At 46.4% G+C, this 20,888-nt stretch overlaps 1 protein-coding gene across 2 annotated transcripts in view; it reads left to right on the top strand.

Moving 5' to 3' along the window:
- HIPK2 (homeodomain interacting protein kinase 2) overlaps positions 1-20,888 on the top strand; it is a 162,829-nt gene that overhangs the window by 44,445 nt on the left and 97,496 nt on the right. For both annotated transcript variants that reach the window (XM_081038404.1, XM_081038403.1), the window contains exon 2: positions 8,880-9,963. In XM_081038404.1, the coding sequence (XP_080894530.1) occupies positions 8,880-9,963 (1,084 nt within the window). The remainder of the gene's footprint in view (positions 1-8,879; positions 9,964-20,888) is intronic.

Here is a 20,888-nt window from a genome sequence, read left to right as displayed (position 1 = left end):
GTGGGAACTAGATGCTGATTGTCAATGACCAGCAGCTCCTGACACTGTAACTGTGATAAATCAAGCAATTCCTTGCATCAGTTTTTACTATGAATAGTTGAACACTGAATATTTCAACTTGGATATCCTGCCAGTGCTTATAGTTCAACTTACTAAAAAACCTGCTCTGTGATCACGTGCCCCCTGACATGAACAAGACATCAATACCACTTCCCGTCATCCCTATCACCATCCTTGGAAGCCCACCCCTTTTCGTCCCCCAGACGTATTTGATTCCTCTCTTGCCTTCACCCCTGCATCCCATCTGTCAGCGTGTCTTGCCTTTTCTTCTCTGCAAAGTCTTATGTTTCTGCTGCTTCCTTTCTATTTCCTCAGGCAGTTCCTTAGTCCAGACCCTCCTTACCTCACCCCTGCACTGCTGTGACAGCCCATGTCATCTTACTCAAGACCAGTCTGTCCACTGTGCCACTATGCCTCAGATAAGTGAAGTTTACCTCTTTAAGGGGGAACATTTATTTTATTTGAACAATTTTAAATGGTTATATGTCTCAAATGTCATCATAACCAGAGGATACAGAAATGATAGCTGACAGGATCATTGTTGGTAGGTGTCCATTGTTTTACTAAGTGGTGTATAGTCGGCGATGCCCCATACTTTAGATCTGCTTCTTCTCACATATCAACTTTCATTTTCCCTTGGCTGTTACTGTACCCGTCTCCCTGTTTGGTGCTTCTAGTCTAAGAACCTAAAGAGTGAAGAAGAAGAATGGTTAACAGCATGGATTTGGGAGTCAGGCAGACCTTAGTTCAAATCCCAGCCCTGCTAGTAGTAACAAAGTGACCTTGGACAAACTATGTTATCTCCCAAAACTGCATTTGTTCGTCTGTAAAACAGGGAAAATGCACGTCTCCCTACAGTTGTGGGTTGTTAGCACCTGGAGTCTTACCACAGAGAGCAAACTCAGTAATGACAGTCCGTCTACAACTTGTTCATTGCATGTTAAATGACAGTCAGTAAGATCGAGTGAAGCTAAAAGAGTAAAGCGAGTGGCTTTGGTGGTAGAGCTTCACACCAGCTTTTATGAGTAATTTAATAATACAGCTAAAAGATTGAAGTTATCAAAAGATGACAGTTCTGGATAAGTAGGCTGTTGGTGCCCAGTGTAGAGTAGTGGTTAATTACTGCTGTAGCATTTGTGGTTGCATTACTACTACCTAAATGCTCCTAATTTGTCCCCAAGCAAAGGCTTAGGTTCCTGAGGGCAGAGGCCATCGTGGTGGCTGTTCACCCTCCACTTGCTTACACCCGGTTAGCAGGGTCGGGAACATTGTCCTTCTGCCTTTCCAATGATACCCAATCTTTCTAATCGCAGCTCAAGTCTTAGCTCCTCTGTGAACCCTTGCCTAACCACAACCATAGTGATTCCTGCCTCCCAAATCCTCTCGTGTTGACTTTGGCAACTTGCTTCTGTTGCCTAGAATTGCTGGTTGTCTCTTTATTTGCAATGAACTTGGCAATCCCATGAGATTTTAAGCTCTTTCAAGGCAGTGTGATGTCTTAGATGTCTTTGCATTTCCTTTGGCGCCCAACCCGTCTTTTATATCGAGGACAATACAATCAGCAGTATTGTTATCATCATTATTGACAAACGAATTCTGCAAAGCTTATAGTTGATCCTAAACTGTGCCCTGGTGGGATATGCTAGACGTTTAACACTACGCAACTAGTGGATGAACAGACTTGGACTGAAAATGGTATAAGAGACCCATAGACATTTAGTGCACACTATTTTGGAAGTGTATCGTTTAGAAATGGGGTGAATCTGAACTTATCCTTTTACTTCTTGTGAAATATAAACTTGACATGCAAGATGAGTATCATTCAAATTTTGTGAATATTGTTTTGCGTGTCAATGAAGATTTTTTTCTAGTACCTTTCAATCCCCAGGGGCATCAAATTATCATGTGATATAGGATAATCAAGGGTTATACAGATTTACCCTTTTCTAGCTGTTTTAAAATGTCCATTCAGATGCATATTTCTAACAATCATAGTTTTTGACATTTCTTTGGACATATTCTATAATTTTATTGTATTTTATGTGTATAACGTGACATATAACACAGGAGGCATTCCGTTAGGTTTGGGAGTTAATCCCTCCTTTGAGTTTTTGATTATAAAGAAAAAGATCTGTAGTATTTATCAAATACTGATTATTCAGCAGAAGTGTGTGTCCACAGGAGTTCAGGAAGTGGGAAAGTAGGTACCTCTTTAAGGTGTTGTTGATTATGTTCCTTTTAATGATGGATTCCGACTGGTAATTTATTTCATGTCTGCCAAAGCCAAATTAAATGTTATACACTGATAAAAATGGTGCCACTATTTTATTTATAATTCCTTCTCTCAAGCTTTGGTAGAATTCAATGAAATCGAATTTCAGGGTTTTTTTTGTGTTTTTTTCTTAAACCATAGTTGAACCCTCACTCATCCCTGTGGTTTCACCAGAGTCTGATCTTCCAGTAGATAATTTTGGGGTGGTGAAATAGAAAGGAAATGTACTCAGATATGAAGCAACTTTTCAGTTCATCTAATTGTGAAATACAAAATTATGAAGAAACTAAGTAAGTAAGTGGGGGAATAAAAGAGCTAAATGAGCCAATCCTTTAACAAATGACATTTTAAAAAATCTTGTAAGACCTCAGGAAAATCATGAAAATTTTTAGCTCTTCTTCTCTGTCCTTCTCCTTCTCCTCCTCCTCCACCTCTTTCTCCTTCTACTTCTTCTCCCTCTTCTTCTTCTTCTTCATGGAAAACAATGATCCTCAACCCAAAGGAATGAATTTCTCACTAAACCATTAAGACAAAGAAGCACATAGAATTACTCAGGATTGAACTTCTAGGTGAGAATCTGTTGTGTTTTTTTCACATATCATAGGAGCCTAAATAAACCCATCATTTGACTTTCTAGACTTCAAGCTAGGACCCTTGTGAGAATGAAAGTGGAGAGGGTACTCTTACTAATTGAACTGGCTTACCCAGGTAATTCTGGAGTGTCCCAAAGTCAGACGTACGCTTACTCTGTCCATAAAACATGCGGCCCCGAGCCTGCGATGTACCAGATGCTCCAGATGTTAAAATCTGGAGAATCATGAGACTCCTGAGGAATTGGGTTTGAAATCAAGTGTGACAGCATCACATGGACATCAGTGGCATCCATGATAAAGGGTAGGAGACAAATGTTTTTAAAATAGTATTTTGAAATGCAGACTTACTTGCACATTTTTTTTTAAATGCAAAATATGCATGGAATAAAGTAGCCAAAAGAGGTCCGGATGCCTTCATCACCTTTAGTATATATGCTATCAAAATGCACCCTAAAGTAACTGGGGAGCCGGGATTTGTTGGGGGCATGAAAGAGGCAGTCTTTTCTCTTTGTGGTAGTAAGAAATGACTTCTTACAAATAATGGACTTTAATTCTACTAACTAAAAGATATATTTTAGTGTCGATTTTATAAGAGCTATTTTTCATTTGCCGTATGCTAGGAGGAATATATTACATACGGTTATATAAGTTGTTTTAAATTTTAAGAAATTTGTTTTTAAATGCTTTTTACTGATCATTTTTATAACAACTTGTATTGGTATCATTAAAAAGCACATAAGGCCCCAATGTGTATCTCATATCCAGTGTTTATGATTTTGACCTGCTTCTGAGCCAGAGCTGCGTGGTAATAAGGATACCTATTGCCTTTTAGAAGCTTTAGCTCTAGATCTTGGTCACTTGCTATGCTGTCATGAGTGAAAACATGGACATCTTGTCAGGTGTTAACCTTGGCAGGCTGCTTAAGCTTTTGTGGAATGGTCTAGGTCGAATGACCGCTCTAGGAAGCAGGTGTGATTATGGCAGGTTTATTCTGCTCAGTGATTTCCTGGGTCCCTCACACCACTCGCTCCCCATGGGCTCAAAACCCACCGTCACAGTCGGAGTGTAGAGCTTCCCCGTCTCCCAACAGAGGAAGAGCAAAACCCACTTTGTCTTTCAAGAGCCAAATTGGAAGGGCAGAGATGACTTACGAAACAGTTGAGATTTTGCCACAGGATCAAATGTGAAATGTCCATTTAGCCCCTATCTTTTCTGAAAAGAAAATGGACAAAGAAGGAGGGACATAGTCCTTGAAGAGAACAGAGATCAATACAAAAAGAGATGAGAGTGGAAAACATATTCTCCCTTTCCTCGTCCCCAGCCTTAGGGATCTGAATAAATAGGATGTAAAAGGCGTGGAGCTAAACTGATCAGAGAATTTGTTCCAGAAAAATACTCTCAAGGAGAAATATTTGGAAATAAGTTTGGGTGTTGCCGTAAGATTATTTTAAGATTAAACTGCACAACCACCAGCAGTGTTAACTCCTTATGAGATATTTTAGAGATTTTAAAATGGTAATAGTATTAATTTATGATTATTAACATTAAAGACTTTCTTTATCTATATTTTCTTTGAGCATTTTGCTTCCCAGAGCAAAATGGCCTCTGCTACAGAATAAAGGCTGTATTTGCAAACTTCCACTTATAAGTAAGTTCTGAGATTTAATATACAGCATGGTGACTATAATTACCAATACTGTACTATATACTTGAAAGTGGCTAAAAGAGTAGATCTTAAGTGTTCTTACCACACACACAAAAGGTAACTATGAGATGTGATGGACGTGTTGACTCACCTTATTGCAGTAATCATTTCATAATATATACGTGTATCAAATTATCGCATTGTACACCTTCAGCTTACACAATGTTACATGTCAATTATCTCTCAATAAAGCTGAGGAAAAAATAAGGCTGTATTGGAAATTGTATCTAGTTCTTAGAATGGTAGCTGGTAACCTTATACAAGAGCAGCAGTGCCCACACCACGCCAGGCCAGAGTCTGAGGCAACTGGCGTGGTGAAGGGCATTTCTAGTCATGCAGGTCCCCTCTGATCCTGGGCATCTGTGACCAGAGGTAGCCAACGATGATTTCCACAATTTGATGACTCTTGGCTGTCTTCCCAATAAGTCATAAGCCATCCTCTTCCCCTCTGTAAAATTCCACTTCTGCAACCCTGGCCTTTCCACCAAAAATTTTTTTGAAACAGTGAAAACAGAGCCACATCTCTTTTATGTAACATCAGCATATTTCTTCCACTGCCAGCCCTGACCTGATGCCTCCCCCACCCCAAGTACTTGAGGATTGAGGAGTAAGGGGCAAGCTAGATACCAAAGGAAGACGGAAATGCTTCCTCGCTTTGCCTCTTCAGTGGATAAGTTACTGAAGATAATCCGGTGGCTGAATATGGGCAAATTAGAGGGATTGTATACAACATGTAGAACACTAAGGATATTCAATACTGATAAATATAGAAAAACCATTTTCTGTGTTATTATAGAATTAGTAGGAAGTTGACTTGAACAAAAAGAGCAGTAGGAAGAAACAGGGAAAGTACAGATTCTGAATAAGCAAGCCAAAATAGTCTTGTCAGGCAGAAGGACGTATGTAGAAGCATAGTTCTGTTACACAGGTAGATGCTGGAGGTTAGGATTCAAACAAGGAAGGAAGCCTCTGTCTGCTCTGTGGGTTCAGGCTCAAGATGGGATTCACAACAGGTATTGGGAAGTCAGCATGACCAGGCTGAAGTACAGACAGAGCATGAATGCTGACCCCAGGACAGGAGCTGCCAAGCCTGTGCCTTGGAGTTGTTTTCTTTTTTTTTTTTTTTTTTTTTTAAGTCTTAGTTTGGATAGAAAAGTATTGGCAGGTAGTTCTTTACTTTCCAGAGTGAAGCCAGGTTCCATAAGTGTCCTGTGACTAGTAGTTGCTCTAAAGCCAGAGAACTAAGCCATCCCGGAGGCCTGGCCACTTAGAGTGCTTTATTCCATCAACTGAGTGCCTACCATGTATAATAAACTTGGTTTATTATAAAGTATAATAAGAAGTATAAGGTATAAACTACAGTTCTTGCCCCAGGAATATAGCCTAGTTATGGAAACATGACCTAAATGTGTAAAAAGTTAAATAGCACAAAATATAAGTGATTCAGTTCAACAAGATAAAAGATTTTGCAAGGCAGAAATGCAATTTCTGGCCAAATGGAGGGTAAATATGGAAGCGCCATAGGAACAGAGTGTTGGAAGCTGCCACTGTGGGTTGGAGGTCTGGGAAGGAAAAGGATGCGGATTGTCTTATCTTTGGATAAGTTGAGAAAAATGGTGAAGGCATGGCAGATGGAGGACTGGTGTAAGAATGTGGACGTAGCAAGTATAAGAGATGGTCGAAAAACAGTGAGTAGAACAGCTTAATTAGAGTTGAGGGTTGAGGAAGGATAATAGTTGCAGATGAAGCCAACGGTAGTTGAAATAAAATGTGATGGTTCTAAGTTAGAGTCTTCAACCTTATCTTCTAGACGCTAAGAAGTCATTGACAGTTTTTGGACAGAGGAGTGACATGCTTAGAAATATTTTAGGAAGGTTAATCGGGTGACTGAATATGGGCAAATTAGAGGAAGAAAGGGTGCTCGGGTAGACCAGATGTTTGCGTTTGCTTTAGTCCCGCTAGAAAGTGATAACTAATTTAACTATAGAAATGGCAGCAAGAACAGAAATAAAGAGATGAATATAAGAGATATTTTGAAGAGAGATTAATAAGATTTAGCACCTTCTTGTCCATGGAGGCAAAGAGGAATCATCAAAGGTAAATCCAGAGTTTTGGAACCAAGTGACTAGAAGAATATTTTATGAACAGAAATGCGAACGTTAGGATGGACGCGTCAGATGGCTAAATTTTTAGGAAAAGATACAGAGTTAAGCTTTGGAGATAGTCTTTGATGTAGCTGGAGGCAGAAATATATTACAGGAAGGTGCAAGGGAGAGCCTAGCCTATGATAAACCTGTGGGAATCGCCTGCATGGAGATGACAGCTTAAACTGTTTGAATGGATGATATCTTCGAGAGAGAACAGAGTCAAACGTTGGAAATGCCAACATTTTAAAGGAGGAAGAGGAAAAGTAACCACCAGGGCACAAAGTGTGCAGTCAGACCCTGGAGGAGGAGGTTACAGATTCACAGAAGCACAGATAAGAACATCAAGACGGAAGTTGTGGTCAGCAGTATCAGATGCTGCAGAGAAGTCAAGGAGTATAGGGGCTGAAAAAAGGCTATTGGATTAGGCAATTAGGAAGTCATTTACCTTTAAGAACAGTCTTCTAGTATGTGTGTGTACATGTGAGGGGCGATGGATGAATGTGTGCGCCTTGCAGAAAGGGGAGCGTAAACCATGGATTACAGGTGAGAAGAAAGAAAGAGTTAAAGGAGGAGAATATAGTTGTTACTCCTCTTGCCTTCCAAGTTGGGAGTGTGTGTGTGTACACATGCGTGAATCAGAAGACAAAGATTAAGTCATTGATTTGTTTGGCAAAACTTTACGAAGTACCTGCTAAGGAGTTAGGTCTAATTCACAGGGAGAAATTGAAAGCTGTAAGAGAAAGAGAGGAGAGTGGAGGGAACGGGGTTCAAGAGAAAATGGAGAGGATGAATCATGAGAACGGGGAACTTTTAGTATTGGAAAAGAGACCCCTCTTTCTCTGTGACCGGAGAGAAGGAAGAAAGGATGGAGGATGGATGTAGATTCAGGAATGTTTTGAAATAAAGAGAAGAAAGATGGAAGGCGAGGCTACTAACCTCAGGCGTCTGGACAAAGTGGAAGGTGGGTGGCCTGCTGAGAGAGGACGGACTGGGGTGACCAGGAAAATGTCCGATGACCACCGTAGATCATGCTAGGGGGTCAGAGAGGTACAAACACTCGGGAGGGTGGCTAAACACCAACGGTGCTGGATGGAAACCCCACTTGCCTCGTGCCTCTAAGAAATGTTTCTGTATTGCAGCTTAGAAGATGGACGGTGTCGGTTTCTACTTTCACCTTTAAGAAATTATTCTTCCCCATTGTCTTATTATTTTTCCTTCGTACATTTTCTATGAATTTTTGTTCTCTGGATCACCATAATTATAAACTGGACAACTATTCCAGAGTTATGCTCTCATAGATTTCTGAGATTATCTAAATGGTGGGTGAAATGGATGAAATCATAGTACTTTCTAGACAAATTTATTGACATATGAACTTAGAAGAAAAAATGAGTGACTAGAGCCCATGAATTGTGCTACCCACTCCCCTGCCCCCCAAAAAGCTGATAGAATGTTTTAGACTATGTAAATGAAAACATCAGACCAACTGCTGATCTTCTCTGCCCTGCAGAATTCATTTAAGATGACTGAGATCCAGAAGTAATTATACTTCATCCAAAAGCTATCAGATCGTGAGTGGCTCCGTGGTTGGACCTTATGTGGGAAGATGTTTCTTCAAACAGTGAACTAGACAGTGAGGGTGTGTGACCAGGGGTAGCTGACCATGTAGGACATACATAGCAGTCACATAGCGGTTAACTGGGCCACCTGGTACAGTCTTCAGTTTTAGTAGGATTGCAACCCAGTGAGAACTGAGGAAAAATTTGTTTCTATCACCAAAATACGTGTAAAAAAACAAGTAACGAACAAAGTCCTGACGTTCGAATTCTGTGTCTCGGTCCTGATTGTATTCCTGGCTCTGCTCTACAATCTCTCGCCCTCTTAACAGTGGCAGGTAGGACACGGGAACTACGTGGCCTCACAAACTGAGTGACCGGAATGTGCTTCTGGGTGGAATAGATCCACTTTTCCAACCTTGCTTTGAAGTGGAAGGAAAATACTCTGTAGGATCCAAGCCACCAGTCAGAACGGGAATGCATGTGTTGAGTTTATTCATGCCACGGTGACCACAGGATTTATTTTTCCCTTTCTTTGTCTTGTAGGTATGGCCTCACATGTGCAAGTTTTCTCCCCTCACACCCTTCAATCAAGTGCCTTCTGTAGTGTGAAGAAACTGAAAGTAGAGCCGAGTTCCAACTGGGACATGACTGGGTACGGCTCCCACAGCAAAGTGTATAGCCAGAGCAAGAACGTACCACCTTGTCAGCCAGCCACCACAACCGTTAGCACCTCCTTGCCCATCCCGAACCCAAGCCTACCTTACGAGCAGACCATCATCTTCCCAGGAAGCACCGGGCACATAGTCGTAACATCAGCAAGCAGCACTTCTGCCACTGGGCAGGTCCTCGGTGGACCCCATAACCTAATGCGTCGAAGCACTGTGAGCCTTCTTGATACCTACCAAAAATGTGGACTCAAGCGGAAGAGTGAGGAGATTGAGAACACAAGCAGCGTGCAGATCATCGAAGAGCATCCACCCATGATTCAGAACAATGCCAGTGGGGCCACTGTAGCCACCGCCACTACATCAACTGCCACCTCCAAAAACAGTGGCTCCAACAGTGAGGGCGATTACCAGCTAGTCCAGCATGAGGTGCTGTGCTCCATGACCAACACGTATGAAGTGTTAGAGTTCTTGGGCCGAGGGACGTTTGGGCAAGTGGTCAAGTGCTGGAAACGGGGCACCAACGAGATCGTGGCCATCAAGATCCTGAAGAACCACCCGTCCTATGCCCGGCAAGGTCAGATCGAGGTGAGCATTCTGGCGCGCCTGAGCACCGAGAGTGCCGACGACTACAACTTCGTCCGGGCCTACGAGTGCTTCCAGCACAAGAATCACACGTGCTTGGTCTTTGAGATGCTGGAGCAGAACCTCTATGACTTCCTGAAGCAGAACAAGTTCAGCCCCTTGCCCCTCAAGTACATCCGCCCAGTCCTGCAGCAGGTAGCCACAGCCCTGATGAAACTCAAGAGCCTGGGTCTGATCCATGCCGACCTCAAACCGGAAAACATCATGCTGGTGGATCCATCTAGACAACCGTACAGAGTAAAGGTCATCGACTTCGGTTCGGCCAGTCACGTGTCCAAGGCGGTGTGTTCCACCTACTTGCAGTCCAGATACTACAGGTAAGACCGACCGATCGCACCAGGACAGGAGACGCTGAGTGCCCAGTGGCATTCGCAGCAAATGTGCAGTGTCCGTCCCTGTTGAAGCTGCTAAAATTCTGCGCCGGCAGTTGCTGCCCTTGAGTGATCCTAATTTAGTTGGGAAGTTAGGACGTGTGCACGTGGCAATGATGGTTAGAAGCCATGTCAGAATGGAGCCAAGTAAGATTCTTGGCGTAGATTTCAGAGTTGCAAGGGCCTCGTGGGAACGGGGGGGAAGCAAAGAACAGAGGCAAAGCAGGAGTTGGGTCCTCCTGGATGGTAGGATCCAGACATGGGTGGAAGAGAGGGGGCAACGTGCAGTATTGACGTTGCTCCAGCAGAAATGCAAGACTCGCAGAGGAGACAAGGGCACCCAGCTGGCCAGAACAGAGAATCTGTGGGTGGTGCGAGCTGTGATTGCAAGGACAGGTTGGGACCAGGTGGTCGGGGTCTTCAATACCAGACTAAGGGGTCGCAACTGTATCCTTAAACATGGAGCAAGCACTGAGGCACTTGAACACAAAGTGCCAGGATGAAAGATGCTCTGAGAAGATGGCATTTACAGCCTGTGGAGAAGGGATCAGAGAGCAGAGTCTAGCCGAGGGCCCGTCGGCGTGCTCTGTGCTGAGAGAATGCCAGGTCTGGGGGCCGGATGCTGGGCAGGTGATGGGCATGGGAAGTTCAAAGCTTTCCTTCCTCCACTCGTTCAGCAGGATGTATTTCACTTCCAACGTGAGCCAGGCCCAGTGCTGCTGCCAGAATATAGCCCCAACAGCAGACGGAAGGCCCTCGCCGTCCGGGAGCCTCTAGCATGCTGCTTCCCACCCTGGCTACACGTGGAAATCACCTGGGGGCTTTGAAAACTCACCTCCCTTGGCTCTCAGTCCCCACAAACTGAATCACCATCTCAAGGGGAGGAGGGGAGAGGCCGCCTAGGTGTTTTTAACAGCTTTTTCTGAGAACCAGTGCTCTGGTGGGGCCCAGCTGAGAGCACTGGCTTTGGAGGCAGGAAAACCTGGGTTTGACCCTGCTCCCCATACTCGCTAAGCTGAGCAGCTTGGGCTTGTTGCCTGATTTCTCTCCACCTCCATTTCCTCACCCGTAAACTGGGAAAGTCGGGTCACCGGCAGCCTGTGGGGTTGTTGGGGTGCTGGCATGCTGTGACACAGCTTAAGTGCTTTGCTCTGTGCCCTGCACAGGGCAGGCACACTGACGGAGTGGATAGAATGGGAAGCAAGAGAGTCCGTTCTGCGCAGACAGCGATGGGCTGTGTTTGAGGTGATGTTGAACAGTCCAGTGAAAATGGAAGTTGGCAAGAAATGAAACCAAACTCTCATGAGAAGATGGGGCTAATGACACATGTAAGAGGCTGACATGTAGGCAGTAAGACCAGAACTGCAGTATGCCTGACACAGCGGTCGTGGCTATGCTCTCTCCATACCTCCTTCCAGGCCCCGGAGGAAAGGCTGGGAAATGTGCTAGAGCTGGGTGGGCACAGCTGGCCCGACCCCCGGACCGCTACAACCAGCTCCCCTTGTTTACTGACTCCTCACCCTGGGGCCCGGCCTGGCCCCAGACAGGACTTCAGAGGTCTCCTCCCACCCCAGCTCTCAACCTGTGGCCTTGGTAGACAACCTACAAGACGTGACCCCCAAAGGCCTCTCTCACCTTCCTCGTCCTAATCCTGACCCACTGGTCTCTGGCCTCTCCACCTGTGCTGTTCTCTCCCTGCGTTGGCCCACCCTCTCTTTGGGAGGCATTTCCTAAAGAGCTACAGCTGCTCTGTCCTAGGCTCTTGCATCCGCTCTTCCCCAGCCAGTCCTTTCGCTCTAAGTTCAGGTGCCCCTGTGGGTCCGAGGAGGAGCCTCCTGATTGCTCACGCCCCCCATGCACTCGTTTCTTAAGCGTTTGTGGTCTGCTGCCATCCCTGTGCTCCAGGAGTTTCTGGGGGAGGGGTGGAAGAAGGGGAATGGGCGGTGGGAGAACAGCACAGGTTCTCCTTAGAAAGTGTCTGAAAGCCCTCTCTGGGGCGTCATCACAGGTCACCAGCCTGTTGGAGGGGTAGCCAGTGCCTACTCTCCGCTGCTATTGTCACCTTCTATTTAGGTGCTCTGATTGAGCATGGCAAAGACTGCTTTGTCCTAGGTCTTGGGTGAATTTAGGGTGAACTGCAGCAAAGGTGGTCTGGTCAGACTTTTATAATTTAGTTATCCTGAATTGTTTCATGAACAGATACCGGCATTATTCAAGTTACTAAAAATTGAGCGTGGTGCCTTGTCAAATGGCTTTTTAAAACTCCGTTTAAAAGGCAATGTCTACTTAGAGAAAACTTGATGAGTCAAGTGGACTTCGGGATTCTTAAGCGCTCTCATCTTCTCACCGCCTACCTCTGACACACCCCACTCCTGCCCCAACAGACGGACTCTCTAGTTTTACTTTGCTTTCAGCTCTGTCCTTAGTGCCCTGGTGCCGGGGACCCTCATCAGGAAGTCTGGGGGGCAGAAGGAACACCTCTGGAGGGTGGTGAAGGCTTGTTTGCTGACACACCCGGGGTTCACATTGGCTCTCATCTCCCACCTTCCATTTTCCACTTCCGCCCTGCCACCCCACTGCCCTCCCAAGGCCCTTTCTTTAGGTGCGATATTATCCCCTGCCTTTAACCCTTAAGTGACTGTTGCCTAACATTCTGAGGATCACTTCTTTCTCTTCACGGTTGCTTTGGCCAAAAAAGGCAAGTGTTCATTCCGGCCTTCAGGTCTCATGGAGGTCCCCGGGGCCCAGCACTGGTTGCTAGGGCACAGTCAACATGAAATCCAGCCTAGTTTTTCTGCCTGAAATGACGCTTCGTCTCGAAATTGGTTACCACGTCCTGTTTCTCCCCCGGGCCTGGTCTGAACCCAGTAGCTTGTGGCCATACAGAGCACACCGAATGTTTGAGGGTGGTCTCCAGCTCTGGTGCGTTAGCCCTAGTGTGTGGGACAGCCAACTCCAGGTCACATTTATCAATTTGGTTTTCCCGATGGCTTTGCGTCTCATTTGGGGGGGATGGGGGTGGCTGTTCAATTGCCCATTGTTAATCTGAGAAGGAAGGTGTTTCCAGCTGCATCTTGAGAGAATGTGTCTTTCTGTGCTGCCTGTGGAGAGGCAGCCTCACTGTGTACCTGACGCAGGCAGAGCCCGGTCCCCCCACCCCCACCCCGGGGCCCCCTGTGTCTCAGCTCCATGCATCCCAGGACCTCTCCCTTTCAAAGGGGAGAGCACTTACATGCCCCTCCCTGTTTTAAATGGGACAGTAATAAATGTGTCATCCCACCCTCGGTCCTGCCTAGCGACATGGAAACTGGGATATAAAGAGAAGTTCCTGTCCCCAGCCTGGGGCACCTGGAAAGGTAGGTGGTGCTGCCGGCAGTGAACTGCTTCCCCAGCTGTTAGGCATTTGTGTGGCTGAGGTTGGGGCACTGGCTGTAGGTATTCTGTGAGGCAAGTCTGATTGTGTGTTTTTCAGGAAGCAAAGGGTGTATTTTTAGTTTTTTAGGTCTGAGGCGTGGGAAGGTCAGGTACATAGTTAAGTGTCACATTGCCTTGGTCTCAGGCTCTATTATGCATACGAGTCACCTGGAGATCTTGTTAAAAACAAATTACTGCCAGGGTCCTGCCCCAGACCCACTGCACCGGAATCTCCACCCGCCCCCATCCGGTTCCCCCCCCACACCCCACCCCCACCCCGCAAAAGAAAGAAAACCACCACCACACACGGAACTGGAGGTGTGGTGGAGCTTTAGGTAATCCTGTTTACTCAGCTCACCTTGGAAGTCGCAGCCGTTTCCCTGTTTGATTCTGCACTGATGCCAGTTACTTTTTGGAGCAAACAATACGTTAATGCGGGTGTATTTCCACACTCAGTGTGACCAGCAAACTGGAAACAAAACCGACGTTAAACTCCGACTCGCAGGAAAAGCAAACGAAAGGCATGCCTTTCAGGCAAAAGAGAGAGATTAAAACATGTAGATTTTTTTTGTTTCTGCTCTGGGCCATTCAAAATACTTTTGTCTATAAGACTTAATTTGAAATGCTTAAGACCATTACTAGGACCCCCGAAAAAATAAAGGGGCATAAAAATTTAGGACATAAAAAAACGGCCAGTAATTACTTTTTCAGAACAATCTAACCTTTTTTGTCTGATTATTTTGGTTACAGACACTACAAGTTGATTCCGTGGTCATTTTAGGTGAGGGTAGAGGTATATTTTAGTTCAGCTCAACTCATCAGACATTCATTGGGTACCTCTGGTGTCCTTATCACCTCATTGTCGGGGGTACATGATAAGGCATGAGCTCTATTCTTGAGTTTAGGGTCTCTCTTTGGAGGTTAAAAGACACAGATGGCCCAAAGTGTCATTCCGATGCTTTGATGTCGCAAATGTTTTCTCAATCAGCGAACACTCATTGAGACTCTGGAGAACAAATGATGAGAAAAACCAGTTAAAGAAATTCAAGTCAAGGACAGATTTTGTAAATGGGTTAATAGAGATGGTTTATAGATCAAGAGCTACAGTGAAGGAACCTTGAGGTAGGTCTAAAAGGAAATGAGAAATGGAAGTAGGGGGAACCTGGGAGCCATGGAGATTGTAATAAGTAAGGGAAGATGAGGGAAATGACAGTGTCACCTGGAAGGAGTTGAAGACCTCGGCTGGAAAATGCGTTAGGTGAGGGAAGTCTGACAATGGCAATTTTGATGTAGGCTTGAGGGGCTTGGATTTAACAAGGAGTAATTTAATGAAGTTAAGGATATTAATGAGATTAATCCATTAAAAGGCAAAAAAAAACCATTTTTTTTTTTCATTTGGGGAGAATCCCAGAGGCTAGGAGACAATAGTAGTTATTCAGGAGTAAAGGGAAAAGGCCGTAGATTATGATGGGGGATTCTTTCCCCTCCACCCCTCCACCAGTGTAAGTGAGCACTTACAGTGCTTTTAACTTTTCTGGTACTATGGTTACAGAATGGGCGTAGAGGGAATTGTTGTTTGCTTGTTGACTTTGCTTTCTCTGAGGCACAGTTCTGAAGCTCTGGTCTCTTCAGGACCTGGTTTCAAATCCCACCACTGCTATCCAGTAATAGATTTTGGAAGAGAATTGAGACACCTTAGCTCAATTAGCCATGTGTGTCCCCAGCTAACCGTGTTCCACTGAGTCATTACTGGTAGGATGTCAACTGTGAGCCATCCACACTCCTGAATCTGGAACCCGTTACGGCCAGGGCCTGTGTGAATGAGACCGTTTTGTCCTCTGGCCAGAGTTTTAGTCTGTGGCCAGAGGACAATTTTATGTCCTGTGGGCTGGCCTTGGCCACATTAGTCCAAACTGGGACCCCTCCATGATCTCCTCCCCATCAACAGGGAACATGGCATATTCCAAAGTGCCATACAGGCAGACCTCATTTTATTTCACTTTGCTTTATTGCGCTTCACAGATGTGTGTTTTATGAATTGAAGCCAAGACCCTCCACCAGCAAAAAGATTACGACTCTCGTTAGTGCGAAACTCCCTTTATTGCGGTGGTCTGGAACCAAAACCGCAATATTTCAGAGGCGTACCTACGCCTTGTAGTCTACGTCACTTCAGAAAAGGGCCATAGCTCTGTAAAGCCATAAACATGAGTCGTTTCAAAAATGGCACAGCTTCTGCAGACTCTAAAGTATGAAAGGTGCCTGACTAGAAGTTAGGTCTTATTGAAGAGCTGAAAGTGAGATAATGCATTGCAGGCGTTAACTTTTTAAATTAATTTCTCTTGTGTTACTAATACAAACAACAGGAAAAGTTGCTATTTTACACTTGAGGATATTAAATGAAATACTCAACCCACTGCCAATCTCATTCACCCAGAGAGATGGTTATAAAGACCTGAAAGATTTCAGGGTTGCAGCTATTTTCTAGGGAGAAGTAATGAGTTACTGTCTTCAGTTTTCCCTGACTCATCTCTTGGACCTTGCGTTGTACAGCGAAATAATTTACAATTAAAATTTTCCCTACTGTGAAATAACTGAAGTTGAGAGCTCTGTGTATTTGAGTGTGTGTCTGCAGCTCCCCCTACACGCACGTGTGTTCACACTCAGGTAACACAGTAGAAACCCACGTGTGACAGGCAGGCATAGGTGTGCTGTGAGCATATTGGTGACAGGAGCTAACTCTCAGCTGTACCAGATGCCAACATGCACAGATGCCCACCACGCGGAGGGAGACACACAGACACACGCAACAAACACGCAAGGACACACTCTCACACCTTCAAAGACGTTGAAATATCTCACACCTTTACAGGTCGCCTGAGCCAACCCGAGGGCCCAGGTACAAAAGTGTGTGAGTGCCCCAGAAACTTGGCCCAATTTTCTGCCTTGGTGCAGAGCTCCAACTCCGTGTCCCCAGACCTGAGGATGGTAGGGCCGGCCCCACTCGTGGGCTCGAGGTATAAACCAGTCCTTTTCAAAGTGAGCCAAGGACCCTCCTGCCCCAGTATCACCCAGGTACTTGTTACGGAGATTCCTCGCTTGTAAAACAGATGTAAGGAACAGGCCCCTGGGTGGGGCCAGGGGACAGACATTCAAACAAGCTCCGCAGCTAGTTCTTCTTCTTCACTTCATTGAGATATGATTGACATACAAAAAGCTGTAGTATTGAATATGCACAACTTGGTGAGTTTGAAGATAAGTGTATATCCATGAAAGCATCACCACCATCTATGCCTTAACCAGTTCCTTCACCTCCAGAAGTTTCCTCCTGCTGGTATTGTTATTATTATTGTTATTATGATTCCTTTGAGAACCGGTGCTCCAGACAGCTTGGATTCCAGAGGCCATCGCCCGCAGGGGATGTCCTAAGTGCCCTGTTAAGGTGGGAGCTGCGGGGCCCCTGGTGGCAGGCTGGCATCGCGCTCTTCTCTTTCATGCCAGTGGTTGACGGTCCCTCCGTGGGGCCCAGTTGTTACGTTGCTGTGGTCAAACCCTTGCAGCCCAGCGGTGGTAACAGTGAAGGTCCAAAAATAGTTGGTGAGCGTGACAGGAGCGGCCCCGTGGGTTGGTGACCTGGCGAGTGGGTCGTTTGGAGGAGAACGATAGGAGCTGGGTGTCAGTGGGGGAGCAGACGAACAGCCGGGGAGACACGAGGGTATGTTACTTTCTGCCTGACTGGCCGTAGATGTAGCACTTACGCAGCTATCGAACTCTCCCTGTAGCCTCCGCGGGGTTTGGAGCTTTAAGCCTCATTCATGCATCGACCAAGTAATTTTTTGAATTCCGGAGATGTGCCAGACAACTGTGCTTTGTGCTGAGGCTCCAAGAAACGAGTAGGAGTGCCCTCAGCTATGCAGTTCTGCCCCAAATCTGTACTAGAATGAGCTGCCCCTGGGGAGCCAGCGCTTGGGTGTGCCAGTCGCCGCCGCTGTCCTCGTCGCCCGGCATAGCAGCGAGCATTAAACCGAGAAGGCACCGCGTGGCACCCTGGAATGGCTGCTCATTCTCCCTGGCTCTTTGGGCCTTGCGTATGTTCCAAGTCCTGAGTGCTGTCCCCAGTGAATGGCCCCTCTCCCTCCTGCCCTTGGCCTCCCCATGACACTGGGTCTCTGCATCACAGCTGGCACAGTTTGGGTCGTCCTTTCCCCCTCCCTCCTTTACCAGCTCTCCAGAGAAGAAGGGGTGAGCTCCCAGCCACAGGCTTGCTGAGCTGTGAAGTTTCCTTTATCTCTCGTCCCCCGGGGTCTTAAAGGCGATGGAGGATCAGGGCTGTTGGTTCCTGGGCAGAGATGGTGATGGCGATGTTATGGAAGCGATCGTCTTAGATGGGTGTCCCCAAAAGCAGAGCCTGAGATAGTGCTTGGGTGCAGGGAGTCTGTTTGGGAGAAGGTCTCAGGAAGCAGGAGTAAGAGAATGGGGGACGGTAATGCCAGAAGGTATTAGGGAGCTGCTCCATTCTACCTCCAAGGGCATCAGAAGGGCGGAAGGTGGGGCTCTGATTCCCCCGGGGCCGAGGGCCATCGGTGTTAGCTCCCCTGTGTCTTTGTGTGGGCAGAGCTTGTGCGAGATCTGGGTTGGCTTGAGCAGACTCAGGAGCCCGTGAAGCACAAAGCAAGGTGATATGGTGCCCAGAACAGACCCTGCAGTCAGAGGGAGTGCAGCATGCATCCCGGGAGACCCCACAGTGTCAGCTTCATCACTGAGCCCAGGACATCCATCTTTGTCCTCCCCACCAGTCACACGTGTGGCATCTTTAAACGGAAAGAGAATAAAGGGGAAATGCCTTCTTAGACAAACTTAAGGACTATCGGCTCAGAATTCAGAGTTGAACTCTAAACTTTGGGTTTTTTTTAGGAGTTGGGGATCTGACATAAAAGCTAAAAATAATGAATCTTGCCTCTACCCCACCCTCCTTTTTTATTTGGCTAGCCTGCAGTGACAGGTGGGAGACAGGCTCGGCTTTGAAAGAGAACACCTGAGCAGGGGAGGTACCTGAGGGCCTGAAATAAGAGTTTGTCAGAAACAGTGGAGGGAGGTGGAGGTAAACTTCTCTTCCATGTTTTCTCTGTTCGTGCTCAATAGTTGTTGTAGATACCATTCCCCAAGGCTCCTTTGTAGAATGAGTAAATGACTGATTGGCTGAGTGAGTGAGTGAGTGAGTGAATGAATGAATGGACGAATGAATGAATGAATGGTACTAGTGGCCTCCTATGTTTCTAGCTCAGCTCACACTGTCACACAGCAGAAACCCTTACATGCTTGGTTTCCTGTAGTCTTTCATACAAGTCCTTTCACAGTTTACGTAAACCTTGGGCACACAGCATCCGGCGTTTCCAAGCCCTGGATCATACAGGCCCCCGACATCTGCCTCTTGGGGAGCATAAACATCTCACCAACAATGTTCATTCCCATCATGCCTTTCCACCTGTGAGATTTCAATTTAAAACCTGAAGACAGCGGAGTCAGCATTTAACAGATTAGTTCCCTGAAATCAGCCAACATCTGTCATGTCCCATTCTCCCTGTACAGACGATTAGAAGTGGCTTCTGCAGCATGAAGCCCTGGCTGGAGAACCTTGAGTCTGTGAAGACAGCGCCATCCCCCGGGCCTCTCACCTCGGGTCTGCTTTTCTGTTTTCGAGCCTTCGTGGACATGCCAGACGTGTGCCCTGTAACTCTGTGTTCATACTTATGAGCCGAATGAACCGAGATGTCCTGTAGAGAAGAAGGCTAGCTGTACACCACTCAACATGTGCCTGGCACATGGCAAGCACTCAATAAATCTTAGCTGCTATTACTGTTCTTGCTCCCCACTGTTATCATCGTTCTTACTTTCATGGCTTCATGTGGCAGACACACCTGGGTTTGAATGCTAGCTCTGCTAGTTTATAGCTGTGTGACTTCAGGCAAGGTCCCAAACCCCTCTGAGGCTCACTGTCCTGTTCTTGTATAAGAGACGTAACAACAGTTCCTGGGGTGGTTATAGGACGAAATGACAGCCGCACGTGTGTGACTCACCTGTGTGCGCCTTGCCTGGCACTCAGCCTGTATATCGTTAACAACCGCCACACTTTCCCCTGCGCTCCCTTCACAGTCCACGTGCCTCTGGTATGGCGTTCCTTTTGTTTGGCCTGTATGGTTATTAGCTGTCCACATTGGCGGCGTTCCCAAGCTTCTTGGGATCCTGCTTCACTTCTTTCTCATCTCTGTAGACACCTGGGGCCCAGCACTGCACTTCCCATTCAGTGCGTCGTCACTGATGGGGGCCTGCCTGTGTGGTGGGAGTGTTTCCTGGGTTTCCTCCGGTGTCAGGAGGGAGCTGACCAGAGCAACAGTGAAAGGGTTAACATTTGAGGAGAGGAGCCACCTCTCTTGACGTCTCTTCCCTGAGTCAGGAGGGAGACCTGGCGAGAAAGGTGGGTGCACCACTCTTGACTTGAGGACATGGCCCAACACCTTCCTGCTGCCAGCCGGTAACATGAAGCTGAGCTGTGAAGCCCCCGCTCTTTGGGCTGGGAGAGGGAGCGGGGCACTGCAAGCTCCTGAAGTTATATTGTAGTGCATTGGACACCTGCTGTGGTTCCTGCGTCCACTCCATCTCCACGGACCTCAGAGGGTCGAGGAGCCGAGACTGGCGTGATGCAAGACTCACTACCTAGATACCACTGAAGGCAGCGCATGTGTGGGTGTGGGTGTGGGTGTGGCTGTGTGTTGAGTGTGCATGTTGAGTGGCAGCAAGTAGACTGGTCCCCGTGTTTGGAACCCCTTCTCGTCCTGATTCATGTGACTGGGGAGGTGTACTTTCCAGTCACGACATGTAAACGTTGACCATAAAACAAAAGATTTTGGTGCAGCTTCTTTGTCATCCAGTGACCTCCAGGGAAGGAGTTCTAGTCCTCTTGTCTTTGTAAATTAGAACTTACATTGGCAAATAGAAATGTGCAAAGTGTGAACCCCCAGAATACAAATAGATCTGGCACCGAGAGTCAGATGTTCTCACTTGTGAAAGCTGACTATTCACCCGGAGCAGCAGCCAGGAGACCTTGGGGAGGGGGGACTGCTCTGTGTCCTGATTGTGGTGGTGGTACCCCAAATCTATACATCACCTAAACCTCATAGAATTTACATCAAAAAGTTAAATTTACAAAAAAGTTTTAATTTAAAATCTGTTTACTCCTAAAGACCTCTAAGGAAATTGTTGATAATATTAAGCCCTTAAACCTTATCTTGCCTAGTTTTTCTTCCTGTTTTTGTTTTGTTGTGTTGCGCTTGGGTAAAAGAGATATCTTTGTCCATCCTGTAACAGGATGGCCAGCAGAGTAACAGTCATTTCTGGAAACAGCCAGACAGGAGACCCTATGAAAACAAGTCTGGGAAATAAACAGCTGCTGATGACGGAAG

This window comes from Rhinolophus hipposideros (genome assembly GCF_964194185.1).
Source record: "Rhinolophus hipposideros genome assembly, chromosome: 25".
Classification (NCBI taxonomy): domain Eukaryota; kingdom Metazoa; phylum Chordata; class Mammalia; order Chiroptera; family Rhinolophidae; genus Rhinolophus; species Rhinolophus hipposideros.
Note: the sequence above shows the minus strand (reverse complement) of the source record. Positions and strands in the feature narration are given on the sequence as shown.